Source organism: Lacerta agilis, chromosome 4, assembly GCF_009819535.1.
Source record: "Lacerta agilis isolate rLacAgi1 chromosome 4, rLacAgi1.pri, whole genome shotgun sequence".
Classification (NCBI taxonomy): domain Eukaryota; kingdom Metazoa; phylum Chordata; class Lepidosauria; order Squamata; family Lacertidae; genus Lacerta; species Lacerta agilis.
This window is the reverse complement of record NC_046315.1, coordinates 57446207-57470031: the sequence shown is the minus strand read 5'-3', so window position 1 is coordinate 57470031 and position 23825 is coordinate 57446207. Positions and strand designations below refer to the sequence as shown.

At 41.1% G+C, this 23825-nt stretch overlaps 1 protein-coding gene across 1 annotated transcript in view; it reads right to left on the bottom strand.

Moving 5' to 3' along the window:
• Positions 1-23825, bottom strand: part of CFAP47 (cilia and flagella associated protein 47) — a 186097-nt gene that overhangs the window by 12249 nt on the left and 150023 nt on the right. The window contains exons 58-60 of the mRNA XM_033146380.1: positions 19786-19945; positions 17502-17599; positions 13087-13239 (exon numbers count right to left, since the gene is read on the bottom strand). Coding sequence (XP_033002271.1) covers positions 13087-13239; positions 17502-17599; positions 19786-19945 — 411 coding nt within the window. The remainder of the gene's footprint in view (positions 1-13086; positions 13240-17501; positions 17600-19785; positions 19946-23825) is intronic.

Genomic DNA, 23825 nt, shown 5'->3' with positions numbered 1-23825 from the left:
AAGAAGTTACCTATGTATACCTGAGGATTCTGTAGGGAATGGATAAAAGCACCCCGAGTGCAGCAATGAGCTCTGAGGCACCACAACTTTATATGCTGATGTGAGTTCAAAAGTTGCCTAGGCCTTGTCCAGTTTGAATAGCTAGTGCCAGAGAAATGGTGTGGTGTGGTGATTTTAATCAATTTCTAACCGTTGCAGGTGTCTGTATCTCCTGAAAGCTGGAGGGACTCTATGGGACAGCAAGGGAAGTGATGTGTGAGTCTGCAAGGGGAATGAGGAACTGGCAAAACTGCTGCCCAGTCCTCTTCCTCTTGTAGGAGTTTCCACTGGATCATGGTTCTCTGCATGAATGAAAGGAGTTTATCCACTTGTGGGGGAGCATGTCTGGATCCAAACAACAAGTGCTTCACTATTGCACTATGGTTAACATGGCACTAAAGAACAATGAATTATACAGTGTACATGCTGAAAATGACAACTCATGAAAAAAGACATAATTCTGTGAGTAGGCATATAGGATCTGCTGATTTGATCATGGTCTCCTCCTCTTGGGGATATATGCATGCTGTAAGGTATGAAAACCATTTCTTGCCTTTGTTAAATTGATCCACTGCTAATTGTGATACTAAAGTGGGACATTCACAGTAGGACACAACTGAAGGCTCATAATTATTCCTCAGCACAAAATGTCACCACACAGAGGCTCTAACATAAAAATGAACTTAGTGGGGGAGAGGAGGGATGACATCATTTGAAACCTACCACAGAGACAAAATTGCTACTGCTGAACAGATGTTTCCTTTAGCAATCAAATCACTGGATACTGCATAGTGAATGTTTATTATATTGTTCACACCGTTCAGATATGAAGAAGATGGAGCTGCAGTTGGTAATTGTGTTGTACATTCTGTCAATGCATTTCTAAAAGGACTCTATTAGCTTTGCTTCCTCCATATGTATGTGGCACCTGCCGTCATTCACTAATAATACATATTTATTTATTTTTGCTGGGGGCTTTCTGTTTTATGAACTCTGCTGTGTCTCTGTTAAGCACTCTGAAAGTATTTTACAGCACCTGAGGAAAAACGTGTTTTGTAAGTACCAGTGGAAGGTATATAAAACTATTTCTCTTTGCCAGTCCCATAGCTGGTTGTGAATCTCCACTGCAAATCTAATTTAGGGCTGCTCAAAACAGAATAATGTAATTAGATTTTCAGTGAGAGCTGCAAACTCTAAAGACGACCACATCATCATGCTATAAAACCCCTCTGTGAATATGTTAATATTTTAGTTTTAGTATCTAGACAGCTCCCAGACACACATGCTGCCTAAATACAGTGACAACTGCTAGAAGCAGAAAAGAAAAAAGACTATGTATCATCACCACAAAATTGTCTAAAGTTGTGCGATTAAAATCAAACGATGAAATTTCCAGATGCTCCTAAAAAGCTCACAGACTTGATGAAAATGATAACGCAACTTAGAAAATATCGGAGTCTTAAAAACACAATGTTACAAAATAGAAGATGAAGCAAGAATGAAGCTTCTAGTGTTTCTACCTACACACATTAACCAATGGGCAGTATTCAGCAAACTCATTCAACAGTGCAAGGGTTTATAACTGCACGATGGAACTCCCACCTTCACACTCCTGCCTTTGTGTGGTGCCCCATGCCCTCCCCAGATCTGTTCTGGAGAGTTCAAGGAATATGGCGGAGGAGGAGAGAGGGGGAGGAAAGTTCCATTGCCCAACTACCGGTATATGTAAGCTGATCCTGGAACTTTTATGGCTGAAAGGTGGGATTTAAATACTCTAAATAAATAAAGTGGTACTTTCAGGTGAGGTCTGAAATACTGTGTCCAGTTCTGGGCACCACAGTTCAAGAAGGATACTGACAAGCTGGAACGTGTCCAGAAGAGGGCAACCAAAATGGTCAAAAGCCTGGAAACGATGCCTTATGAGGAACGGCTTAGGGTTGATTTGCCTGACTCAATTATTATATGACTATAGTATATTAAATTGATTGCAGAGAGGGTTGAACAGCTAACGAAAAAGTTACTTCTCTCTTTGGATGCCGCGGGATTTGGAAGAAGGAAGTGCTGCCAGTATCTCTATTAAAGTTTCCAGGGTTTGTTTCAATAGCTTTGAATAGGGGGCGTCAAGAGACGGACAAACCTGAAAATCCATTGAATTAATTTAGCCTGAAAAGGTGGGCAGGCCAGTGTGGGCTGCTTCCCCTGACGGTGCAGGGTTGGGTGCAGGGTGGGCAGGTGCCCAGCTCTCTCTCCCCCCAGCTAGCCCTTTCTTTCTCCCCCCAGCAGCTTCCCCCAGCCAGCCCTTTCTCTCTCCCCCCCACCCCCAGCAGCTCTCTCTCCCCCCAAGCCAGCCCTTTCTCTCCCCCCCCCACTCTCTCTCTCCCCTCAAACAAGCTCGGCTACAGAGCTCTCCCAGGCAATGCTTCTCCTCCCACCCACCCCCAAACCAGAGTGCCATCTCTCTGTCCCCCCCCCCACAAAGAGAGCCATGCAGCTGATGTGGATCCTGATAGTGCCTTCCCTCCCTCCCTCCCTCCTCCCCTCCCCCCTGTCAAAGGGGGCCGCACAGCTGATCCAAACGCACTGGGGCTGCAAACCCAGCACCTTTCCTCCATGGTGGTGGTGCTGGGTCCCGGACTCCACCTGCTCCTGAGGCGGCTCTCTCCTCGCTCCTCACACTTGGCCCACGCTCAGCAGCCAGATGTTGAGGAATGTGGGGCAGGAAGTTTGGGAAGCATGGCCTCTTTCCCTAGCATGGTCCTCCAGCTGCGTGGGGCAGGGAGGTGGGTGGGTAGTGGACTCTCCTCCTCCTCCTCCTCCCTCAGCGGCGCACTGGGGAGGGGGAGAAGCTCGCCAGCCCACTCCTCGTTCGGAAGGGCTCTGCTCTCCCCGGCCTCCAACTCTCCTTCCTGGACACTCAGCTTGGCGCCCTTCAGACCTTTGCGCCCTAGTTCTCTGCACCACTTGTGCCACAGGGTAGAGACGGGTCTGGTTGGAAAGACTCAGTTTCCAAAACGAATGCCACAGACATGAGAAATACTTTTTAATACTCCTGAACAAACATTACGTATCCATGGCAAGCTGGGTATCATTGACTATGCAGTTCCACTGAAGCCAAACTGCCTAGATGTGCCTTGCATCTGCTAAAGCATCAAAGGCGCCATCTGTAGATACCTCAAAAAAACTGTGCTATGAAGCACTCCTAAAATCTAGCATTTGCTAAAGTAGCGTTCCATGTGAAAGGACGCTCTGTTTTGGCCTGGAGATGCCTGGAGAGAAAGCCTCTATTACAGCATGTTTCAAACAAGCTGAGTTGCAGCACTTCCTAGTATATCCATTCATTACTGTCTCTTTGACTGTAAAACTCTGCCTCCCTCTCTTCCCATTTGTAAATTTAAAGTAAACAAAAGAGCATCAGGCTACTTCTGTCAAGCCAATATGATTAGCTAAAATGTCCCTGCCCCCTCCCCCACAACAGCTAACAAAGAAGTTTAAATCACAGGAGGCTCCAGGGAGAAAAGCACAAAAGGTATGTCAATCCATTTACCCCTGCTTGCAGGGGAAGCAGAATGAAGATGCAGTTTTGGAAGTCATTTCTCAAATATCTAGGACAAGTGCTTCCTGACTGGCAATGTTTAATTTTTTCCCAACCTGGTAACTGCCAGGAGCACAGGATTGCTAGTCTGGAGGTGGTTGGAGGATGAATGACAGCTAACAGATTGAGGTTGAATCCTGACAAGACAGAAGTACTGTTCTTGGGGGACAGGGGGTGGGCTGGTGCGAAGGACTCCCTGGTCCTGAATGGGGTAACTGTGCCCCTGAAGGACCAGGTGCGCAGCCTGGGAGTCATTTTGGACTCACAGCTGTCCATGGAGGCGCAGGTTAATTCTGTGTCCAGGGCGGCTGTCTACCAGCTACATCTGGTACGCAGGCTGAGACCCTACCTGCCCGCAGACTGTCTCGCCAGAGTGGTGCATGCTCTAGTTATCTCCCGCTTGGACTGCTGCAATGCGCTCTATGTGGGGCTACCTTTGAAGGTGACCCGGAAACTACAACTAGCGCTGGTGACTGGAAGCGGCTGCCAAGACCACATAACACCGGTCTTGAAAGACCTACATTGGCTCCCAGTACGTTTCTAAGCACAATTCAAAGTGTTGGTGCTGACCTTTAAAGCCCTAAACGGCCTCGGTCCAGTATACCTGAAGGAGCGTCTCCACCTCCATCGTTCTGCCCGGACACTGAGGTCCAGTGCCAAGGGCCTTCTGGTGGTTTCCTTGCTACGAGAAGCCAAGCTACAGGGAACCAGGCAGAGGGCCTTCTCGGTAGTGGCACCCACCCTGTGGAACACCCTCCCACCAAGTGTCAAAGAGAAAAACAACTACCAGACTTTTAGAAGACATCTGAAGGCAGACCTGCTTAGGGAAGCTTTTAATGTTTAATAGATTATTGCATTTTAATATTCTGTTGGAAGCCGCCCAGAGTGGCTGGGGAAACCCAGCCAGATGGGCGAGGTATAAAATAAATAAATAAATAATAATAATAATAATAATAATTATTATTATTATTATTATTATTATTATTATTATTTGTTTATATTTATTAAAGCTCAATCTGAGTATAAAAAGTGATGCTTTCACCATAGCAGCTAGGAATATCTCCGATAGAAAGAGTTCTCATCTCTCTGCATAGTGAAAAGGAACCCTCAGCTCCAACACATCAAGCCACCTCCTTGCATGTATAAGGACAGGTACTAACTCTCCATGCCTGCAAACCCAGTCAGCTGGCCAAGCCCTGACTCTCTCCCCTTCCTCTGTCTTTTGCATTTAAGCCTGACCAGGTGCCTTTTTCTTGAGGAGACCTGTTCCCTTTATGCTCATTTGCTACTTAAGCCCATCCTCTGCTATTGCCCGGAAAGCCTTCCATGTTGCTTCCTGCAGATTCTTGCCTTGAAACTTCCCCAACCCCACTGTGATTCTGCATAAGGTTATTAACGAATATGGTAATGCCTTTTTTTGACACAATAAAATTAACCTTTTATCTTTCTTTCTTGCCCTTCTTAACCTTTGGGGTGCCAAATTCTGGAGTACATCCAAGGTCTCAATGACAAAAGACACCCCCCTCCCAAAAAAAGGGATGTCAGGGTTGCATGTGAGAACTGCAGGCTTCTGTGCAAACTGCACGTTTCATAACAACGGTCAAAACCAGATAATGCAAGAAAAGGGGAAATGTAATGTAGGGTGAAGAAAGAACATAATGTTTATCCTAAATAAATAAATGCAAACATTGACAGCATAATTACCCTAGCCTTAAAAACATACCAAAGATACAATACGACAACTATCTCGATCAACAAAATACTTTTGTAGGATTTAGGACTACCAGTGTAACATCTGTTGGGTATAAGCTACCTTGCATATCTATAGGCAGTAGAGGGCAGGGTTGCAACTAACAGATAGGGGAAAATACACTTCCCACTAAACCCCAAGCTCTGTCTCCCCTCTCTCTTTTGCATGAAGCAGCCAAGAAACTAGTTTCCACCATGTAACCTTAGAATCCAAAATATGTAAATATGAAGCAACTGTAAGTAAAAAAAACTTATTTTTCCCTTTCGCAATACAACCTTTGTGTGTTTTATCTCCTCTTTTAAGCAATGCTAGTGATGTGTGAATGAGACATAACAGGTGGCGGTGGCACTGTGCAGCTCCAGGTAATTCCAGCTTCCAAGCACTTTAAACTCTGCTATAAACCACTTTTATTTTTCCAAACCCAAAAACATCATCACTGCGATCCCCGGTGTGAATTCATATCAAGATAATATGCTAATGCAGATAGCATAATGAAAGTATAAGGTTAAAACAGCCTGACCTTCCCCTGCCACATAAATGGCCTATGTGTGTAAAATGAACTATTATGGTATGCCACTCATAAATGATTAAAAATATTCTAGTATTTTAAAACAAAACAGAAAAAATGTTTTACATAAATAGATATTATTTCTAAGAGGGTGAAAGCAAGGATGTTTAAAAATAGTCAATTAACACCATCAAGTCACACAAATGGGAATTAAACATTCCCTTCATTGCATACGTTTTGTAAACTTTAAAAATGCAGTCCTCAGGAATACAGATGGGGCAAAGGCAAGAGCATATAAATTCACTTGCCATTTTCAACCTCATGGGCCGAGTAACCCTCTCCTTGTTGGGCAAAGTGGGGGCCTTTTTTGTGGAACCACAGTGGTGCCCCGCTAGACGAAAATAATTCGTCCTGCGAAAATTTTCGTCTAGCGGGTTTTTCGTCTAGCGAAGCGGCAATGCAAGCCGCGCTTTCGCTAGACGAAAAAAAACCCGAAAAATTTTCATCTTGCGAGGCAGCCCCATAGACTTTTTCGTCTTGCGGAGCTGCCTTCCGCTAGACGAATGCCTTCGTCTAGCGAGTTTTTCGTCTAGCGAGGCATTCGTTTAGCGGGGCACCACTGCATATGGTCCATGGTAAACCCAGAAATGGGAAATTTCTGTGGGATCCCCATTCCCTTGATGCCCTAAGCACAAGCTTATTTTGCTTAATGGTTAATACAGCCCTGAGTGTTGGGGACCAAGGAGCCAACTCTGACGTGTTCTAGAAATACTTTGTAGCTAGAAATGCCTATTGCTAGCTGAACATCACTGGTGGGCCATTTATGTCAATGAAACATTCTGCAGGCCTACTGGGCTGGAGAAATTGTGGGGTCCTGCTCATGGACTTATGACACTTACAACATTTATGTCACTTCCTAAGGCCCCTCTGTTGGTTTTTAACTGGCTGCAGAAATACAGCCTCAGTGGTTTTAGAAAGGTTGACAAAGTCTCGCCTTTTTCAAATTGATTCCAAATTATTCTGAAGTCTGTCAGCAATGTAAAAAGGATCTAGAACTCTAGATCTGACAATTTAATATTACAGAATGAATAATTCACGGTCTTTTAAAATATTTTCTTGCATAATTAATTTTAAATGTTCATTTTTAATATGCACATGATTTTACTTCAGATTCTCATACTTCTATTTAACTCTCTCAGTTTAGGTAAGCCACATCTTTTAAGCACTCAACTCACACCTTTTCCCCCCAAAATGGAGTTTTGAGATACGGAAAGATCAATAATTTTTATTCAGATACATACTTTATGTGCCAAATTGGAAGTTTGATGAAACACAGAAATGGATAAAGTTTCTTTGTTCTCCAGCTAATAATGAATTTTGCTACATGTCTCAGCAATAGGGTAGACTGAGAGCTACAATTTTAAATAGACAACTGATTTCAAATGCATTGCACTTCAGCATTTGAAGAGAAACCATTTTTCTTTTTCTTTTTTTTTAAAGCGCAAAACCTTCTGCCAAAATGGATGTCAATGTCAAATGTTGTGCTAGTTCCTCTTTCTCTGAATGTCTTCTTGATTTGTGCCTTGTCAATATGCTAGGAGATGAGAATTTGACAGGCCCAACTAATAACCAATGATGAGTTGCAAAAGGTGGAGGCTGGCAAAGGGACTAAATAAATCTTCACTCAGCTGTTGTTTTTGGAGACAAATGCTATACTACTGGGAAGAACATGCTTATTCTCACTTGCTTTAAATAAAGTTATGGGAGTAACTGCTTTTGCCAAATTGATATTCCAATGTTTGTTTTTCAAAAATAGCTTAAATATGAATATACTGCAGTATAGCAATTTCATTCCATGCCTGTGGTGTTTCTATAAAACTCTTAGCCAGCTGCTTATCTTAAAATTTAATTATTAGCCCCATCTGCAAAGCTTCAAATCATCTTCCTGTCACGGGGTATCAAAACTGCAGATACGCTGCAGCTTTCATTTATAGAAATGTAATTTTTATGTATATTTCCTAAAATATTCTAGGTTTGTTATATATTTTTTGTCATTTGCATTCATGCATGAATCTCAGACCAATACAAAAATTCAAAAGTGCTTTATAAAGAAAGAAAAAAGGAACCTTACGTTAACTAACTTCAAATCTACTTTAAAGTTTATTTACAGCCTTGCCTTTTTTAATTTTATTAATTAATTAAAATATACCGCCCACTCATAAAATACCGAGGTGATGCACAACAACTTACATGCATACAATTAAACACACAGTACCATAGAATGACTGGCTCATCGGGGGGGGGGGGAATTAAACAACTGAATAAGCCTTTGGTTCATAAGAAATTACACAGAAAGGGATAACAGATTATTGCAAAAGAAAGTGAAGAGGGGCCAAGATGCCACAAGGAAGAAACAAGAAGTTTATTTCACAGACATGACTGCATGGTACCATAGCAAAATGTAAGATGGACTCATCTACCCACATTAACACGTAAGCACACTCCACAACCGTACACTAAATATGCCACAACACAGATGCCGCCCAACCACACCCACCACACAATGCAGGTAGCAATAGGTTTGTGTTTTTGTTTTGTATGAGTGAAGGTGATGGGGAGTTTGCCGGCAGAGGGGAAATAAGTGGATTGAGAGATAAACTGGAATTGATTTGGGGAAATTGGGGGGTGTTGCCTAGAAGAAGAAGAAGAAGAGGAGGAGGAGGAGGAGTTTGGATTTGATATCCTGCTTTATCCCTACCCGAAGGAGTCTCAAAGCGGCTAACATTGTGCTTTCCCTTGCTCCCCCACAACAAACACTCTGTGAGGTGAGTGGGGCTGAGAGACTTCAAAGAAGTGTGACTAGCCCAAGGTCACCCAGCAGCTGCATGTGGAGGAGTGGAGACGCGAACCCGGTTCACCAGATTACGAGTCCACCACTCTTAACCACTACACCACACTGGCCTATAACAATTTATCATTTTCCAAATCTACCTCAGGTCCCAAAGCTTGGTTTCTGGCAGGCCCTAGGGATAAGGAGCTGGGAATGGCTGAATAAACCAGATTTCCTCAATAGCGAATAAACAGGCTTAATGCCATTGAGATTAGCTTTGTGAGTTAATATTTGTAAAGCAGGTGTTAAATTACCCAGTCCATTCAAGTCAATGGGCTCATCTTATTACATATGTCAAGCAGAGCAGTTCTCATGTTAGCATTTGGTGAGGAAGCAGTCTTAATCAGAAATAAGCATTTCTGAACACAGAGAGCCATATATATCCATTTACGCAGATCTATGTATCTAAAGACTTGCATGTGCTTTGTTTCTCAGAATAATTCCATAAGATGGAAATACTGCAGAGCTATTATAGCAGCACTGTGCCAGACTACTAGCTAATGTCATGGGAAACTGTTTAAATGTGGAGGCAGGGGGAATCTCGCTTTATAGCCAGTGAAGGATGTTCATGTGTGATGATTCAAGTGGAGGCAGAGAGAAATGGGGGGGGGGGGAGAGAGAGAGAGAGAGAGAGAGAGAGAGAGAGAGAGAGAGAGAGAGAGAGAGATTGCTTGCTTGCAAAGAGGAAATAAGACTCTCATGCTGGTTCAAGCTCCAAAAAGCCAGAAAATTAGAAGCTATGGCTGATGACTTAACAGAAGTGCCCCATGATCAGAAATGATGCTGTACTTACTTACAAATAGTCCTTCATGTACCCAAAAGTAAAGGTTTGTACAAAAATTTAATAGGGTTTTTAAAATAATAAAATAGATCCAGATTGGGGGGGGGGGAGGAAAGGAGTCCCTGGCACCAGCAAAGATGGCTCATGTTGCCCAGGTCCTGTATTGGCAGCATGCCCCAGTCACCCTGGCGCCATTTGCATCACGTGTAGCAAGTGAATGCCAAAAGAGAGCATCTGTTATCTTAGCACTGGTGACCTAATTAACACCTGTAGTGGAGCAGCAAAGCACATGCCTGTTCACCCCCAAATGAACACCAAGCAATGGGAAAGTCTTGCTTTATTGCTCTGAACTGCCTCAGTTGATTGCACCCTGGCCACTAAGTCAATGATAAGGGAGCTGAAACTGCTTATAGAAGTTATGATGTCTCCTGTGTTTTCAAACCATATTCTTCTTTTCTCTTTTTAGAACAATGTTCCAGTCATTTCCATAATCACCAGCATCTTTCTTTCAAGAAATGAGAGAAAGCAGAAGAGAAAACCACCTTATTCCAACAGGCTTTGGGGAACTGGCTGCTTTTAATGAAATGGCTGGTGCCATGTTGATTTTATTGTAATTATTTCTATGTTTTTAACAGATCTTCATATATATATATATATATATATATATATATATATATATATATATATATCATATAGTTTTAATTCTATTGATGTCTAATAGTTTTTTTTCATGATTCCTCTATGTTTTCAGCAGCTCCTATTTTATCTGTAAGCTGCCTTGAGTACCCTGTCAGGGGAAAAGGCGGGGGTATAAATAGATATATTATAAGAATAAGAATTCTGTCTAAGCTTCTTTGAAACCCAAATGAAGTGAAAAGTGGGGTGTAATTTTAAAAAAAAAACTAAACTAATTGAATAAATAGATGTTTGACTGCTATAGTGAAGACTGGCAAGGTGTCCCTACATCATCACTTCTCTTTTCATTTGCCATCTGCAGGGATTACAAATGCTCTCGTCTTGGAGATTTCCAGCTGCTCTCAGTGTAGCGGGTGGTGGGATCAGTCCTAAAGCTTCCTTCCATTCTCCCATTCTTCTCCACAAAAGCTTGACATCACTTTTTGTTAACCCCTTCCTTCCAACCAGCACAAACAAAAGTTCTTCCCACTGAGGTCACAAGGTTTTATTTAGTGCAAAAACTTTACTGATGAGCAGACAAAACAGCAGATGCTGAAATAAACTTGGGTCCTTAAGATATAAAACAGTGTCCATAGGGTGATGCCAGTGGTGACTGGGGGACACTTTTATGTCAAACTGCCCAATTGCATCTCTTGATCAGCTGGTATAGCTTGCTAAGAGCAAAGGTGTGCATTGAAAATATATCACTCATTAGAATGTCCATGGAGCCAGTTGCAGGAAGAGTTTGCCAACATTAAGTAAAGCTTGTTTGCGTCGTAAGTCAGTCTTTAGTAGCATTGTATTGTAAAGTTTGCAGAACCCTCAAATATTCTACAGTTTTGAACATTAGAATAGCTGGTGCTGTAATTCACTTTTTAACAAAACCATTAAATGATCAATCCTACCTAAGCCTTTAATTTTGAGATAATGATTTCATTGAATCTGGCCTTTTAAGGCATAGGCATGCCTTTTCCTAATGAATTTTAATATAACTGTTAGTAGAATTTCAAATCACAATGACAGGACATAGGAAGGCCTGGAAAAGTTTCATAACTTAATAATTTATTCACATCTAAATAATTCAAATCCTGAACCACAGTTGTGACTATTCAAATGTGAATTTCCTATAATTATCATCATAGAACTTTGGGTATAAAATTGCTTACTACACGCTGACTGAAGCAGTATTTTTCAGCTTGTGTGTGTCAGAGAGAGAGAGAGAGAGAGAGAGAGAGAGAGAGAGAAGAGTTTGGATTTGATATCCTGCTTTATCACTACCCGAAGGAGTCTCAAAGCGGCTAACATTCTCCTTTCCCTTCCTCCCCCCCCAACAAACACTCTGTGAGGTGAGTGGGGCTGAGAGACTTCAAAGAAGTGTGACTAGCCCAAGGTCACCCAGCAGCTGCATGTGGAGGAGCGGAGACGCGAACCCGGTTCCCCAGATTACGAGTCTACCACTACACCACACTGGCTCTCAGAGAGAGAGAACTTGCCAAGCTGCTATCCTAGAGCTTTCAATGTGCATGCATGTTTTTAGTAGTTGCTTGAAAAATACTAAAAGCACCATTAAATCTGACTTGCTGAAAGGCATCACATTCTACCATTTAGGGATAATGACATTATAATGCTACTGAGAGAAGTCAGAAAAATAATAATTGATCCTACTATTTTTTTCTGTCAAAGTATTTTTTACCTCATTACTTGCCTTAAAAGTTCTATTATTCCAAACCAGTGTCTTGCAATACTTAAGAGAATCTATGTTAATCATGAAATATTGTTATCGTCATATAGGACACACACACCAACACTTGAAGCATTTCAAACTGTGCTCACTGTGTTGCAGTAAGCACATTTTACTGAATTCCATTTAAACACTATGGTATTTAGGAAATTAGATGAAACAGTGTTTAACTGACCTATAGGGCACATTTCTAAACACCAAACATGTGCAACCTTGTTATTATGAAAGAACGGTAACCACAGTCTTTGATATGAAACTAGCAGCATCATACTAACTCACATGACAATACTGACAATTCTAAATACAAAGGATTACATAACTCAGAGCTTATTGTACTTGACTAGACACTGTACTGTGAAAAACACATTTGCCACAAAGACACCCTGAGATCTCAAGGGCTCTCCTCAGAAGAGCTAGGCTTGCATCCCCTCCTTCTAACATGTCAAAGGTGGTCATGCATAGTCTGGGTTAATAGAAAGGTTAAACTGTTGAGTTTCTCTTTGAATAAAGTTTAGTGGGTGACTTTTACTTCAGGATCAAACTCTATGCATAACTTAAATCCTCCCTTCATCAGATTTGTAACAACTGTGGCATTTATGTACAGGTAACTCGCATGTTATGTGACGCTTCAGTTCTGGGGAACCATGCATAAACACAAAAATGCAAAAAGCTAAGAACCCCTGTTACTGCCCCTACCCCCACAAGGGCTGCTTGTCTAGCTTTGGGGAGGAGGTACATGGGCTCTGGGCAGGGTCCCAGAAGCCTCCTGCCTCCTTCCCAAAGCTGGATAAGCCCACAATCGCAGCTATGTGTGGGTGGGGTAATAAATTAATGAAAAGTGGGTTTCCTCCATTCTCCATTTATTCCCACCCGTGCAAAGCTGTGATTGCATAAGTAAAATAAGTGTTAGATGTGAGTTACCTGTCTTCATTTTGCCTTTCTGTGTCTTACCCTGATTGAATCATTTTTGTCCCACGAGGTACATTCTTTTCTGCCAGTGTATTTTAGCCCAGAAATTCTACAAATGATTTAAGTATATCTTTATTTGAGACAGCTGTAGGAGTGCTACTTCATTTGGGATAAATAATTTCTGTGCTCTTCTTTTCTTACCTTCATCATTAATAGTGACGGACTTGCTTTTGGAAGGAATTATAATTATACTGTCTGTGGCTATATGTGTATCAGATGTTGCAGGTGTTACACCAGTTAACAGCACTTCTACGCTTTCATCCAGTCTACTGCGGGCTCTGCAGCATACAACAGCTAGGAAAAATATTTTGTATAATTAGTTCTCTGAAATATAAGGAGCTCATATTGAGAGCACATTACACCTGACTACATTACGCAGAAGACACATGTTCCAAAGATCATGAGAGGTTTCAGTTACAATCATAAGATGTTTGGTGAGTGAGCATTAGAGATGGGGTCTTTTTAGTGGTGGCTGCACAAATTTGCAACACATTTCCAGCTGAGATCTGTTCCCCACTTTAACATCTACCTGTCAGAAGTTAGAGATTTCTGTTTCAATAGGCTTATAACATTTGATTATCTAATTCTCACTGCTGCTGTATCAGTTTTAGACAAAAAAGTCTTTGTTTTTTAACTGCTATTATATTTTGTTTTTAAATGAGTTTTCAACTATGACAGTATTCTGTTAGTTTATGATCATATCATTGAGTCAAATCATGATAGTGGGGCTGGAAAAAAATCACATCTGGCAACCAATGCGCCCCTTTGGTTTCAGATAGTACATGGGTAAATGAGTCTAAAAAACACAGGGCACAAATTTTCATGGCCTGCTAGCTGCTGTAGTGGCTCATTTACCAGAAGTAATATATTTAGCATTAACTCTAGAAGGGTATACAGTGGTACGTCAGGTTACGTATTTAATTCATTCCAGAGGTCCATTCTTAACCCAAAACCATTCTTAACCTGAGGCGTGCTTTCGCTAATGGGGACTCCCACTGCCACCGGCACATGATTTCCATTCTCATCCTGGGGCAAAGTTCGCAACCCAAGGTACTACTTCTGGGTTAGCAGAGTTTGTAACCCAAAGTGTTTGTAACCCGAGGTACCACTGTACTCAATTCTGACCAAACTGAACCTCTTAGACCAAAATATACCCCACTATGAATTCATATGTAGAAGAGGATGCAAATAGTAATTTGTTGCTGCTGTTGTTGTTATCGCCACCATCAGTACTACTACTATAAAGTCTTGTCCATTTCAAAATAACCTAAATATGGCAATTTTAAAGAAAACACCAGGCTCTACCTAGTATATCTTCAGCTGCATACAGTAAGAAAGCTTTGACCACTTTAAAACCATTTACTGTCTCATTGTAATTATTGATTTCCTTTCCCACCCCACTTCTGAAACGTGGGCACAAAACTTACTGTACATGAAGTCAATGGTGAGTGAACCATAAATATTGCATGAGTTTTGTGCAGCTTTCAGCTTAAAATATTAAAATATGGTGGCTTGTGATTATAAAATGCAGCATGTCTTATAAGCAATTCATGATTGCTAAACAACAGCTTAAGGGCACATCCCACATTCTTAGTTCAGCTCTTTAGCATTGAGCTAGCAATCCCTGACTAGAGCTGGCACTGCCAATGTGGTCATGCTGAGTGCAGTCACAATCCAAAGGACAGTTCATTTGTTTAAATTGGCTTAAGAAGTGTACTGTTGAATTGAGGCCTCCATGAAAAACACAGATCCCATCACTGCTTCTTTATTGTAGTGCAAAGCAAGGGTCCTCAATCTTTTTGGACCTGGGGGTACATTTCAAAATTTAAGGAATTTTTGCAGGTATCACAAAAATAGATATTTCACAAAAGATAAACTGGTGATGCTCGGACAAACCCCCCACCCCCAGCCACCCATAGACAAAACACCTACAATCACAAAAACAAGTAGCTTTCTCCAGACCAAAAAAAAAGGTGAATTTAAAAATAGTTTAAAATAGAGAAGGGCAGGAGACTTTGGTGGTGGTGGTTGAGTTTTATGTTGGGGACCCCAGCTGTAAAGTGTGAAGAGCAGGCATTGGACTACTGAATATCTGGACCAAAACACATGCATATTCTGGGGTAACATGGCATGTATATTCATTGTCTATCTTTACTTTCTCAAAACATCCATGTGAATGGATTTTCTTCCATGTACTATACAACTAACTTACAGAATACCAATATACACACTTGTCATTATAGTACTTTATGAGGGTGCCATGCTGTGCAAAGAAAGAACGAAAGAAAAGATTTGGTGGTGATATTCAGCATTCCACCCTTAATTAATTAAACTGCAAATTAATGGGATGAAATCTGTAATTAAGATTACACTGGCATTTTTCTTCAAGTTAAAGGTCTTTAACAAATTAGAACAATGGCAGCACAAATAATATCTATCCCATTAAGTTCAATAATTTCATTCCTCAATAAGTCTCTCAATTACCTTCAAACACCAAGACTGACTATTGTTTTCATTCCTTGATGCAAGCTTTTGTATATAATTGACTCACACATTTTGAAGTGCCCTTATCAGCCCACGTGGTGTGTTTTTATGAAGGCTATTAGCTTCATCATTAAACTGATTCCCAATGTTCTTAATAGGTACCCAAGGAACAAATTAATTCTGTAATTGTGCTTTAGCTAAGAAATTAATGTATATACTTTTGGCATACTATCCCCAATTTGAAATAAACTAGGAATCCAACTGATATGGTTAACGTTTTGTTACACAGAAACTTATTTTCCCAGAACTGCTATTAAGAATATATTTGTTGTTGCAATATTCCACATAGCACTCTATTAACCAATATTTAGAGAGGAACTACCTATAGGAGCCAGGGTAGCATAATGTTGGACGAGGACCTGGGACAGCAGGGTTCGAATCCCCACCTAGTCATGAAGCTCCCTGGGTGACCCTTGGGCAAGTCACCATCTCTCAGCCTAACCTGCCTCGCAGGGTTTGTTGGGGGGATTAAGTGGGGTGGAGGAGAATCATGTACCCCACCTTGAGACCACTGGAAGATAAAGTTGGTATGCAATAAATGCAATAAATAAAATAATAAATATTGGAGGTGATATATATATACGTATTGCCAGAAGTAGCTATCTGTTAGCCATACTGAATGATAACCCTGTAGTACATAGCTAGCTGGAGCCACAAAAGATTTAGTCTCTCATTTTGAACAATAGGAACCCATTGCTACATAGAGGGATCGGTATTGCTGAATTACAGCCCATGCATTGCTTTATGTGGGTATGCCTTTGGAAATGGTTCAAAAACTGCAGCTAGTGCAGAATGTTGGAATCAGACAGCTGACGGGGAATAGGCGATCTGACCGTATAACATCAGTCTTGGCAGGGCTCACTGGCTGCTTAGACATTTCCAATCCAAATTAAAAGTGCGGGTTTTAACCTATAAAGCCCCATATGGCTTGGAAGCCTAATATCTGACCCAACACCTGTCCCGACATAAGCCTACCGAGACTCATTAGTCCTTAGGAGGATGGCGACAAGGGAAAGGGTCTTTTCTGTTGTGACCTCTCATTTATGGACTGCTCTCCCCAATAAGGTCCACCTGGTGCTGACTTAACATCTTTTTGCCAACAGGTTAAGACCTTCCTCCTTTTTGAAGCATTTGATAGGGCAAGCTGAGTAGGCTGTTAATTGGAGCTACTGGTGGCTTGCCTGCTGGTTCTGTTTGGATCTGCTATGCTATTTTTTGTGCTGCTTTATTAAGTATTTGTTGCTCTATAATTATTTATTACTGAGGGCTGTTTATGTTTTAACTTTTTTGTATTTCTATTCTACATTTCCTAGAGAGTGCTGTGTATTAAGCAACTAACAACTGAAATAATAATATGAATAAAAATAAAATATTTATATGGAAAAATATTTTGAAAAGGTAAAGCAATTTCTCCCATATAAATTGGGTTTATATAGCCACATAAATATAAAACCTACCCATATAGATTAATCGAAGTGGGGTAAGTAACCCCCAAGAAGAGGGACTTTTTGGTAGTGGCACCCTGTTATGAAACAGTCTTCCCAAAGAGGCCTATTGAGAACTATCTTAGTGGTCCTTTTTGTGACAGAACCATTTTGTTCATCCAACACTTTGAAATATGTATTGCCCCTCTCCATTTTAAAATCTGTGTTTCATATTGTATTTTAATTGCTTCATTTGTCTTCTGAGCTTAGCAGATAATTTATGTTACAGGCATGCTAGAAACATTCAGGTAATAAACAGAAATAAAAAGTCCTCCTAACAGGTTTCAATTAGGATGCAAGTTACAAATTAGCCTTTCGACATCCCACTTCTTGAATGTAGGCTACAGCAACATTCAAAAGAATTTAGAAGTTAGAAAGAGACATTTAGGAAGAGCCAGTTTATTTATTTAGTCACCTAAATGTTAGGGACCATGGCTCCATCTATTTCCAGCCTGAACTATAGCTGGGGGGGGGGTTTACTATTTTCAATTAGATAAGAAAAGTTTGCAGTTCTTGGCTCATATGTACCTGGTGCAGATTTATAGGGTGGCGATTCAGGAATTCCATGAATTGGATAGATCCAACGAATTCCCCGGATGACTTCATCCTTCATTATTACAGTGTGGCTGAGAAACGTAAATAACATATACATATGAATATGATTACTCTAGAAAATGTATACAAGTGATATTGACAATACAATTAACCAAGATTTCCAGCAATGCTTCGTGACCATTTTGAAATTCGTTCAGTGGGACCAGCTTCTAGAAGGTGCTGCCTTTTTTGGAACAGTGGTACACTCAAGTAAAAGGCTTTTGGTTGTTTTTAATCCACTTCTTAGGATGATCATAAATAGACTTCTTATTAACACTTGTCATTAAATAACAAAAGATAATTAAATGAATCATGTCGGAAGTTAATCTGCACAGTAAAAATTGTTTTCATTTGGAATTGGACACAAGGATATTCTAAGATAGTGGCTATTGTGTCTTGCTACCATCCTATCCTCAACTATTTACTCTTCTTTTCTGTAGAGAACTATATTCAAAGGAGATAACCGACTGGAAGCATAACACATCAAAAGAATTACTACAATCAAATAATTTAAAATACAGATTACAAAATTCATTGCTCAAAGTATATTGATTAAACAGTTTGGTACAACCACCACTATCAATCAAGGGCACAGGCTGAGTACATATGTGGCTCTGAGTATCCTGTCCATACCCCCTGGGTGAACAAGTGGAGAGGTATCCATATCAGCCTGACCAGACAGAGCCATAGCTACATCACAGACCATTACTATTGTAACTGCAGCTTCCAAGTCAGAATTGTATGCAGTGGCCTTAATCCTTAAAGTGTTTAGCAAATGTAAAAGTGGCAGCAGACTACTGAAGGTTCCACTAACTTCCTTGGTAGGAGTCTCTCACCATTCAGAAGATCTATGCTAGATAACACTGCACAGATTCAGTTATATGGGAGAAAGAAAGCTTTCACCACTGCCACAGAGTAGATACTAACATGAGGTCTAACATGCATTCAGTTGTATTCAACTCTAATCCCCCATCATTTGTGCTGTAGCTGTCATCACAATAGTTCCATTGACCTCAAAAGCTCAGAAAACAGTGGAGTCTGTATGCCACTTTCTAGAAAAAGAACACCTATAAGCAATCTTGTCAGGTTCCAGAGCCACCACTTCAGTTTCAGATATCCAGAGGAGAAGAAGAAGAAGAAGAGTTTGGATTTGATATCCCGCTTTATCACTACCCGAAGGAGTCTCAAAGCGGCTAACATTCTCCTTTCCCTTCCTCCCCCACAACAAACACTCTGTGAGGTGAGTGGGGCTGAGAGACTTCAAAGAAGTGTGACTAGCCCAAGGTCACCCAGCAGCTGCATGTGGAGGAGTGGAGACGCGAACCCTGTTCCCCAGATTACGAGTCCACCGCTCTTAACCACTGCACCACACTGGCATCATTGTTATGATTTGTATTTTGAATGATGGGGGGGGGGGGAGTTCTTAAAAAACAAAAACTCTGAGATTTGCATAATGTTATTACTGGGGATAGCCAGCTAAGATTTGTTCTGCAAGATGGCTGCTTCAGAGGACGGAGTTTCTAAGGCTGGCAGAGAGGATACTTGGAACATAACACAGGTGCATTGCTCTCCACCACTTTTCTCCAGGGGCAGGGTACTATCATATAGCATCTTCACATCTCTAAAATTCAATAATATCAATCTAATAAGCCCTGGATATCTCAGTTGGCTAGAGTATGGTGCTGATAACTCAAAGGTTACAGGTTTGATCCCTGTATGGGACAGCTGCATATTCCTGCATTGTAGCAGGTTGGACAAGATGATCCTCAGGATCCTTTCCAACTCTACAGTTCTATGATTCTATGTACAGTAATACTTGTAAGGTTTGCAAAGTGTGAAAAATCATTCTACACTTAGTAAATTCTAACAATTGCAACATTTATAGCAATATATAAATACTACAGTGGTAACTCCGATTGCGGACGGGATCCATTATGGAGCTCCAGTCGGATCCTGAGGTTTCCGCAACCAAAGGAGCTTGTTCTGTGCGCGCATGCGTACGGCACAATAGAGCGTTTGTACGCATGTGCACACGCAAAACTCAGAAATATACTTCCAGGTTTGCTGCATGCATATCCTGAAGGATATGTAACAAGAGGGGCACAGTAAGTAGAAGAACCACTGTAAAATAATCTTCTAAAGTGATAGACCTCGCAATTATTTTTCACTTCAAATAATAAGTTATCAATTTTATCTCCACTGTGACTAAAATGTTTACCTTGTTAGTGCTTTGCTTAAATCGAAGGTGTCATCGTAAGACCATTTATCAGCATCCAACTTTTCAACTTTAATAACCAGCACAACTTCATACAGTTTCATTGAGTGAGGTGCAAACAATACTGGAATATCCAACTTGCTTTTTGGAGCCAAAACGATTCCTTTAAAAAACCACAAAAAACTAATTTAAACATATATTGTGAAAGGAGTGGTTTGTCAACTACTCACCATCATGTCAGAAGTTTATCTCCTATATATTCAGTGTTAGTTTCATGGAAATAACACTTTAGTATAGTGTTTCTCAAACTGCGGGCCATAATGTGGGCTGACCTCCCCTTCTTGGCTGCCATTTTGCAATGGCTGAGTTCAGTAATTTTCAACATTTTCAAGAAGACTCCGTGGACAGAAGGTTTTGAGAATCCCTGCCTCTGGTATATAAGGAAGCACATTTAAATTGGTTTAAAAGTGACAGTTTTCCACTGGAAAATTCCATCTCTCTCTCTCTCTCTCTCTCCGTTTGTGTGTGTGTGTGTGTGTGTGTCTCAAAAGAAACAGCAAATTGTCTTTTAATTGGAATTTTGTGGTATGGTGGTTTTTACTATTTACACAGCAGTGCTTGGCTTCTAAAAATTGAAACAGTGGTGCTATGTAGAGTTGTGCCAGTCTTATCTAAATATTTTACCTCTGTTACAAATTATATTTGTTACCTTATAATATGCAAAATAGATGGAAACAGAAATTCAAGTGTTCAATTAGAAGAGTAAAAGCATATTGTGTTTCAGGTACAGTGTGTCAAAGGAAAGTTTTCCTTACATAGTTTATTGGTGGTTCCTCCATGGGAAGCCAGCAGGGTTTTCACTCCAAAACCAAAGAGATACATATACCATCTCCTAGTTGTCTTGCAGGTACTGATTCCCCCAATATACTCTAAAAGGTGAAGTGCCTACGAAAGTTGTCTGCCTACCACTTAGCATGTAATTTATCAAAATCTGGAACAATCTAGGTTTGGGTGCAGGTGTAGTCATTGGAGAAATCATGTCTGATATTGCATCAGAATACAAGAACACACTTCAGAAAAAGCAGCTACCAGAAGCACCACTTCATGATGTTTCAACAACAGCTTGTTTTATCTGATATTGACACCAACAGTTTAAAAACCTGTCAATGGGCTGATACCTAAGAACGGTAAGCAGAGGGAAGCTTGGCAGATTTTATTATGTCCTCTTCCCACAGTATCCTCTTGCTTAGCCCCAGAAAAACCTGTGTGGGTGGTTGGTAGAGCCCTCTTGAACAGTGTGGGTAGGTGGAATATCCTAAAATAGGGCAGGGTACCTTTCACATTTCAAGTAAATTCAGGTAACTCTCAACTCAGGCTTAAGAGTGTTTGGGTGAGGAAGAGACAGTTACAGAAGGTGATCTAAAGAGGCCAGAGAGACATGCAGAGAGGTTTGGAGGAACAATGAAAGAGAGTGGAGTGTGTAAGAGGTGGTTGGGAGAGCTTCAGACTGCAGAATGGGCCTCAAACACAAGGTGGTGTCGGTGGTGTCAGCTGTTGAGAAACCAAGGAAGTGCAATTCTGCTTATATGCGCAAGAGCCAGGAATCCACATAAGTTGCATGTTACCTGTGCTAAAAGTCTACTTTGTTTAAAAGCATTTCTTTTTTATGTTATAATAATCTGGTCACTGGCTCTGATTCATACAGAACCATTACAAAATTCAGGAACAACTGAATCCATCTGGGTTTTCAACTTGACCTGAATTGCACTAGGCCATGATAATAAAAAAAAACCTGAATCAGCTAGCTGCTAGCATGCAAAGGACATCACAGGTGCATGCCATGGACTCAGTGGGCTGTTAGGGCGCCAACAAGTGGGTGTGCTGCAGCGCAGCAGTCAGGATGAGATAAGCCAAGGTCAACAGTCCAGGTCAGAAGCCAGCCGAAGTCAGGTATCAGTATTGGGGTCAAGAGAAGTCAAAGTCAGAGACAGTCCAAGTCAGAACAAGCCAAGTCAGTCAGGTACACACCAGGAACACAGGAACAAGATGAGCAGAAGCAACCACGCGCCCAGCACAATCGTTGCAGACGCTGTGGAATAGGGCAGCTAGCTATCTTAAGAAGGCGGTTCACTCCCACGCTTCCTATGAGCTACAGCTGTCTCTAATTGCCGCCTTCGCTTCTCAGCTCGGCGTTCTACAGCTGAGAAGGGAGGAGGAGAGGGGATCGGCTGACTGGGACCTGCTCCTGGCCTCACTTCTTCCTCTAGCTCTGGTCTTCCCTCCTCCTCCCTGTCAGATTCCTCCTCTTCTGTGGAATGCCGCCACCAGTCTTCCCCAGGTACGAATTCCTCAGATTCCTCTGTGGGTGCTGCCTTGTCAGGGGGGGCTTGCCACCACTCCTCCTCATCTGACTCGACCCTGACATGGGCCAAACTGAAAGTACAGCTGCCATTCAGAATAGCCTAGCCACAATGATCCACACACTGGCAACCTCAACCACAGTAATGCACTCTATGTGGTGCTATCTTTATGCTTTGTTATTGTAGTCATCTTCAAAAGACATGGAAATAAATGAATATTCACATAAGCAATTCACTTGCATGAACAACTTAACCTAAGAAGATTTTTGTGTTATCACGGCTCCTCGATTTTACAGAAATCCCTTCTGCCAACGTTACATTGCTGATGTGAGCATACTAAAAATGTACTTGGGGGAGGGGGCTGCCTTGTCTCAGTTTGACATGGGAAGCCCACCCTGTCTTGGTTCAGTACAGGGGTTTGGTTTTTTTAGGAGACACACACAAATCCTTAAAAACTGCAATTAGTTCTTTGGAGTTTAAAATATGCCTGTCTTCTCTTGGTAGTTTTAGAAAAGTAATTGCAGCCACCAACAAACTGCCAGCTAACACATGAGTTCCTGTCATTGCATGCATTGAAAATAATTTAGTAGCAGCAAGTCCCCTGGGGGCAACAAGACTTGATGCTGTGACTATGCTCTCAGAGGGAATTGTACAGAAAAAAAGCATGGCTGACCTCATGATATGCCATCAAGTACAATCATTCCCAACAGCCATTGCTACAATCAAGCAATATGCATCGTGGCATGAGCTGCATGTTAGGCAGCTGGGGAAAATGCCTATTTTGGGATGCAAATGGAGCTCGGTGGAAAGTGCATCTTTGGAATTTGATGTGAATGGAGAGAGACAGCCTTTATAAGTGAATCTACATGACCTGATGGAAACCAGCAATCTGCAGATTCCACAGCAGACAACAGTTCTCACATTGGTCAGGATGCGGAGGATCAGGTGAGCTCACATTATGCCCCCCCCCCAGCAGACTACTCATGTCTGTGAGCAATATAAGGCAAGATCTCATAGTGCTTAATATTGTTAGGCAACTAAATATTTAGAGTTCCATTTATATCATTAACGTATTGCTAGTCAACATATAAGTAAAAGGATTAACTGTTATATCAATTCCAATAGACCAATATTTTGTCTATGTTCATGTTTCAGAGTAAAATGTTCATAAAATTGCAAGATATAAATAATTCATTCAAATTCAAATATTTGAATTTTATAACAAATGTCTTATCTTGATAAATGGCAAGAGAGGAAGTTCCAAGAATGATTAGATCAGGAAAAAATATTGCTGGCTTCTTGAGAGGAGAAAAATATATAATTATTTATATTTGCTTTTAAATGTTGTGTCTCTTTGTACTGAATTTTATTGGTCTGTGACCTTAATAGACTATTTGCTTGCTTGCTAATAAGAGTGACAGGTCCCAACTAGAGGTTATAATAAACATGTTTCTACTTATAAAGATGGCAGCCGTGTGTCTAATTCCCTCCTCCTGCACTGTAACACCTAGTATGGGTTACTCACATCCTGACTTTACAACCTTCTCAATTTCCTGAACACATCAATAGTTGCAGTCAGGCTTGCTTGATAACCCAATGGAGGTTACTTCTATTTAAAATGTAAACAGGATGATGCAGGTAGCGAAATTATTGACCTTTTACTACAGGTAGGTATGAAGGAAT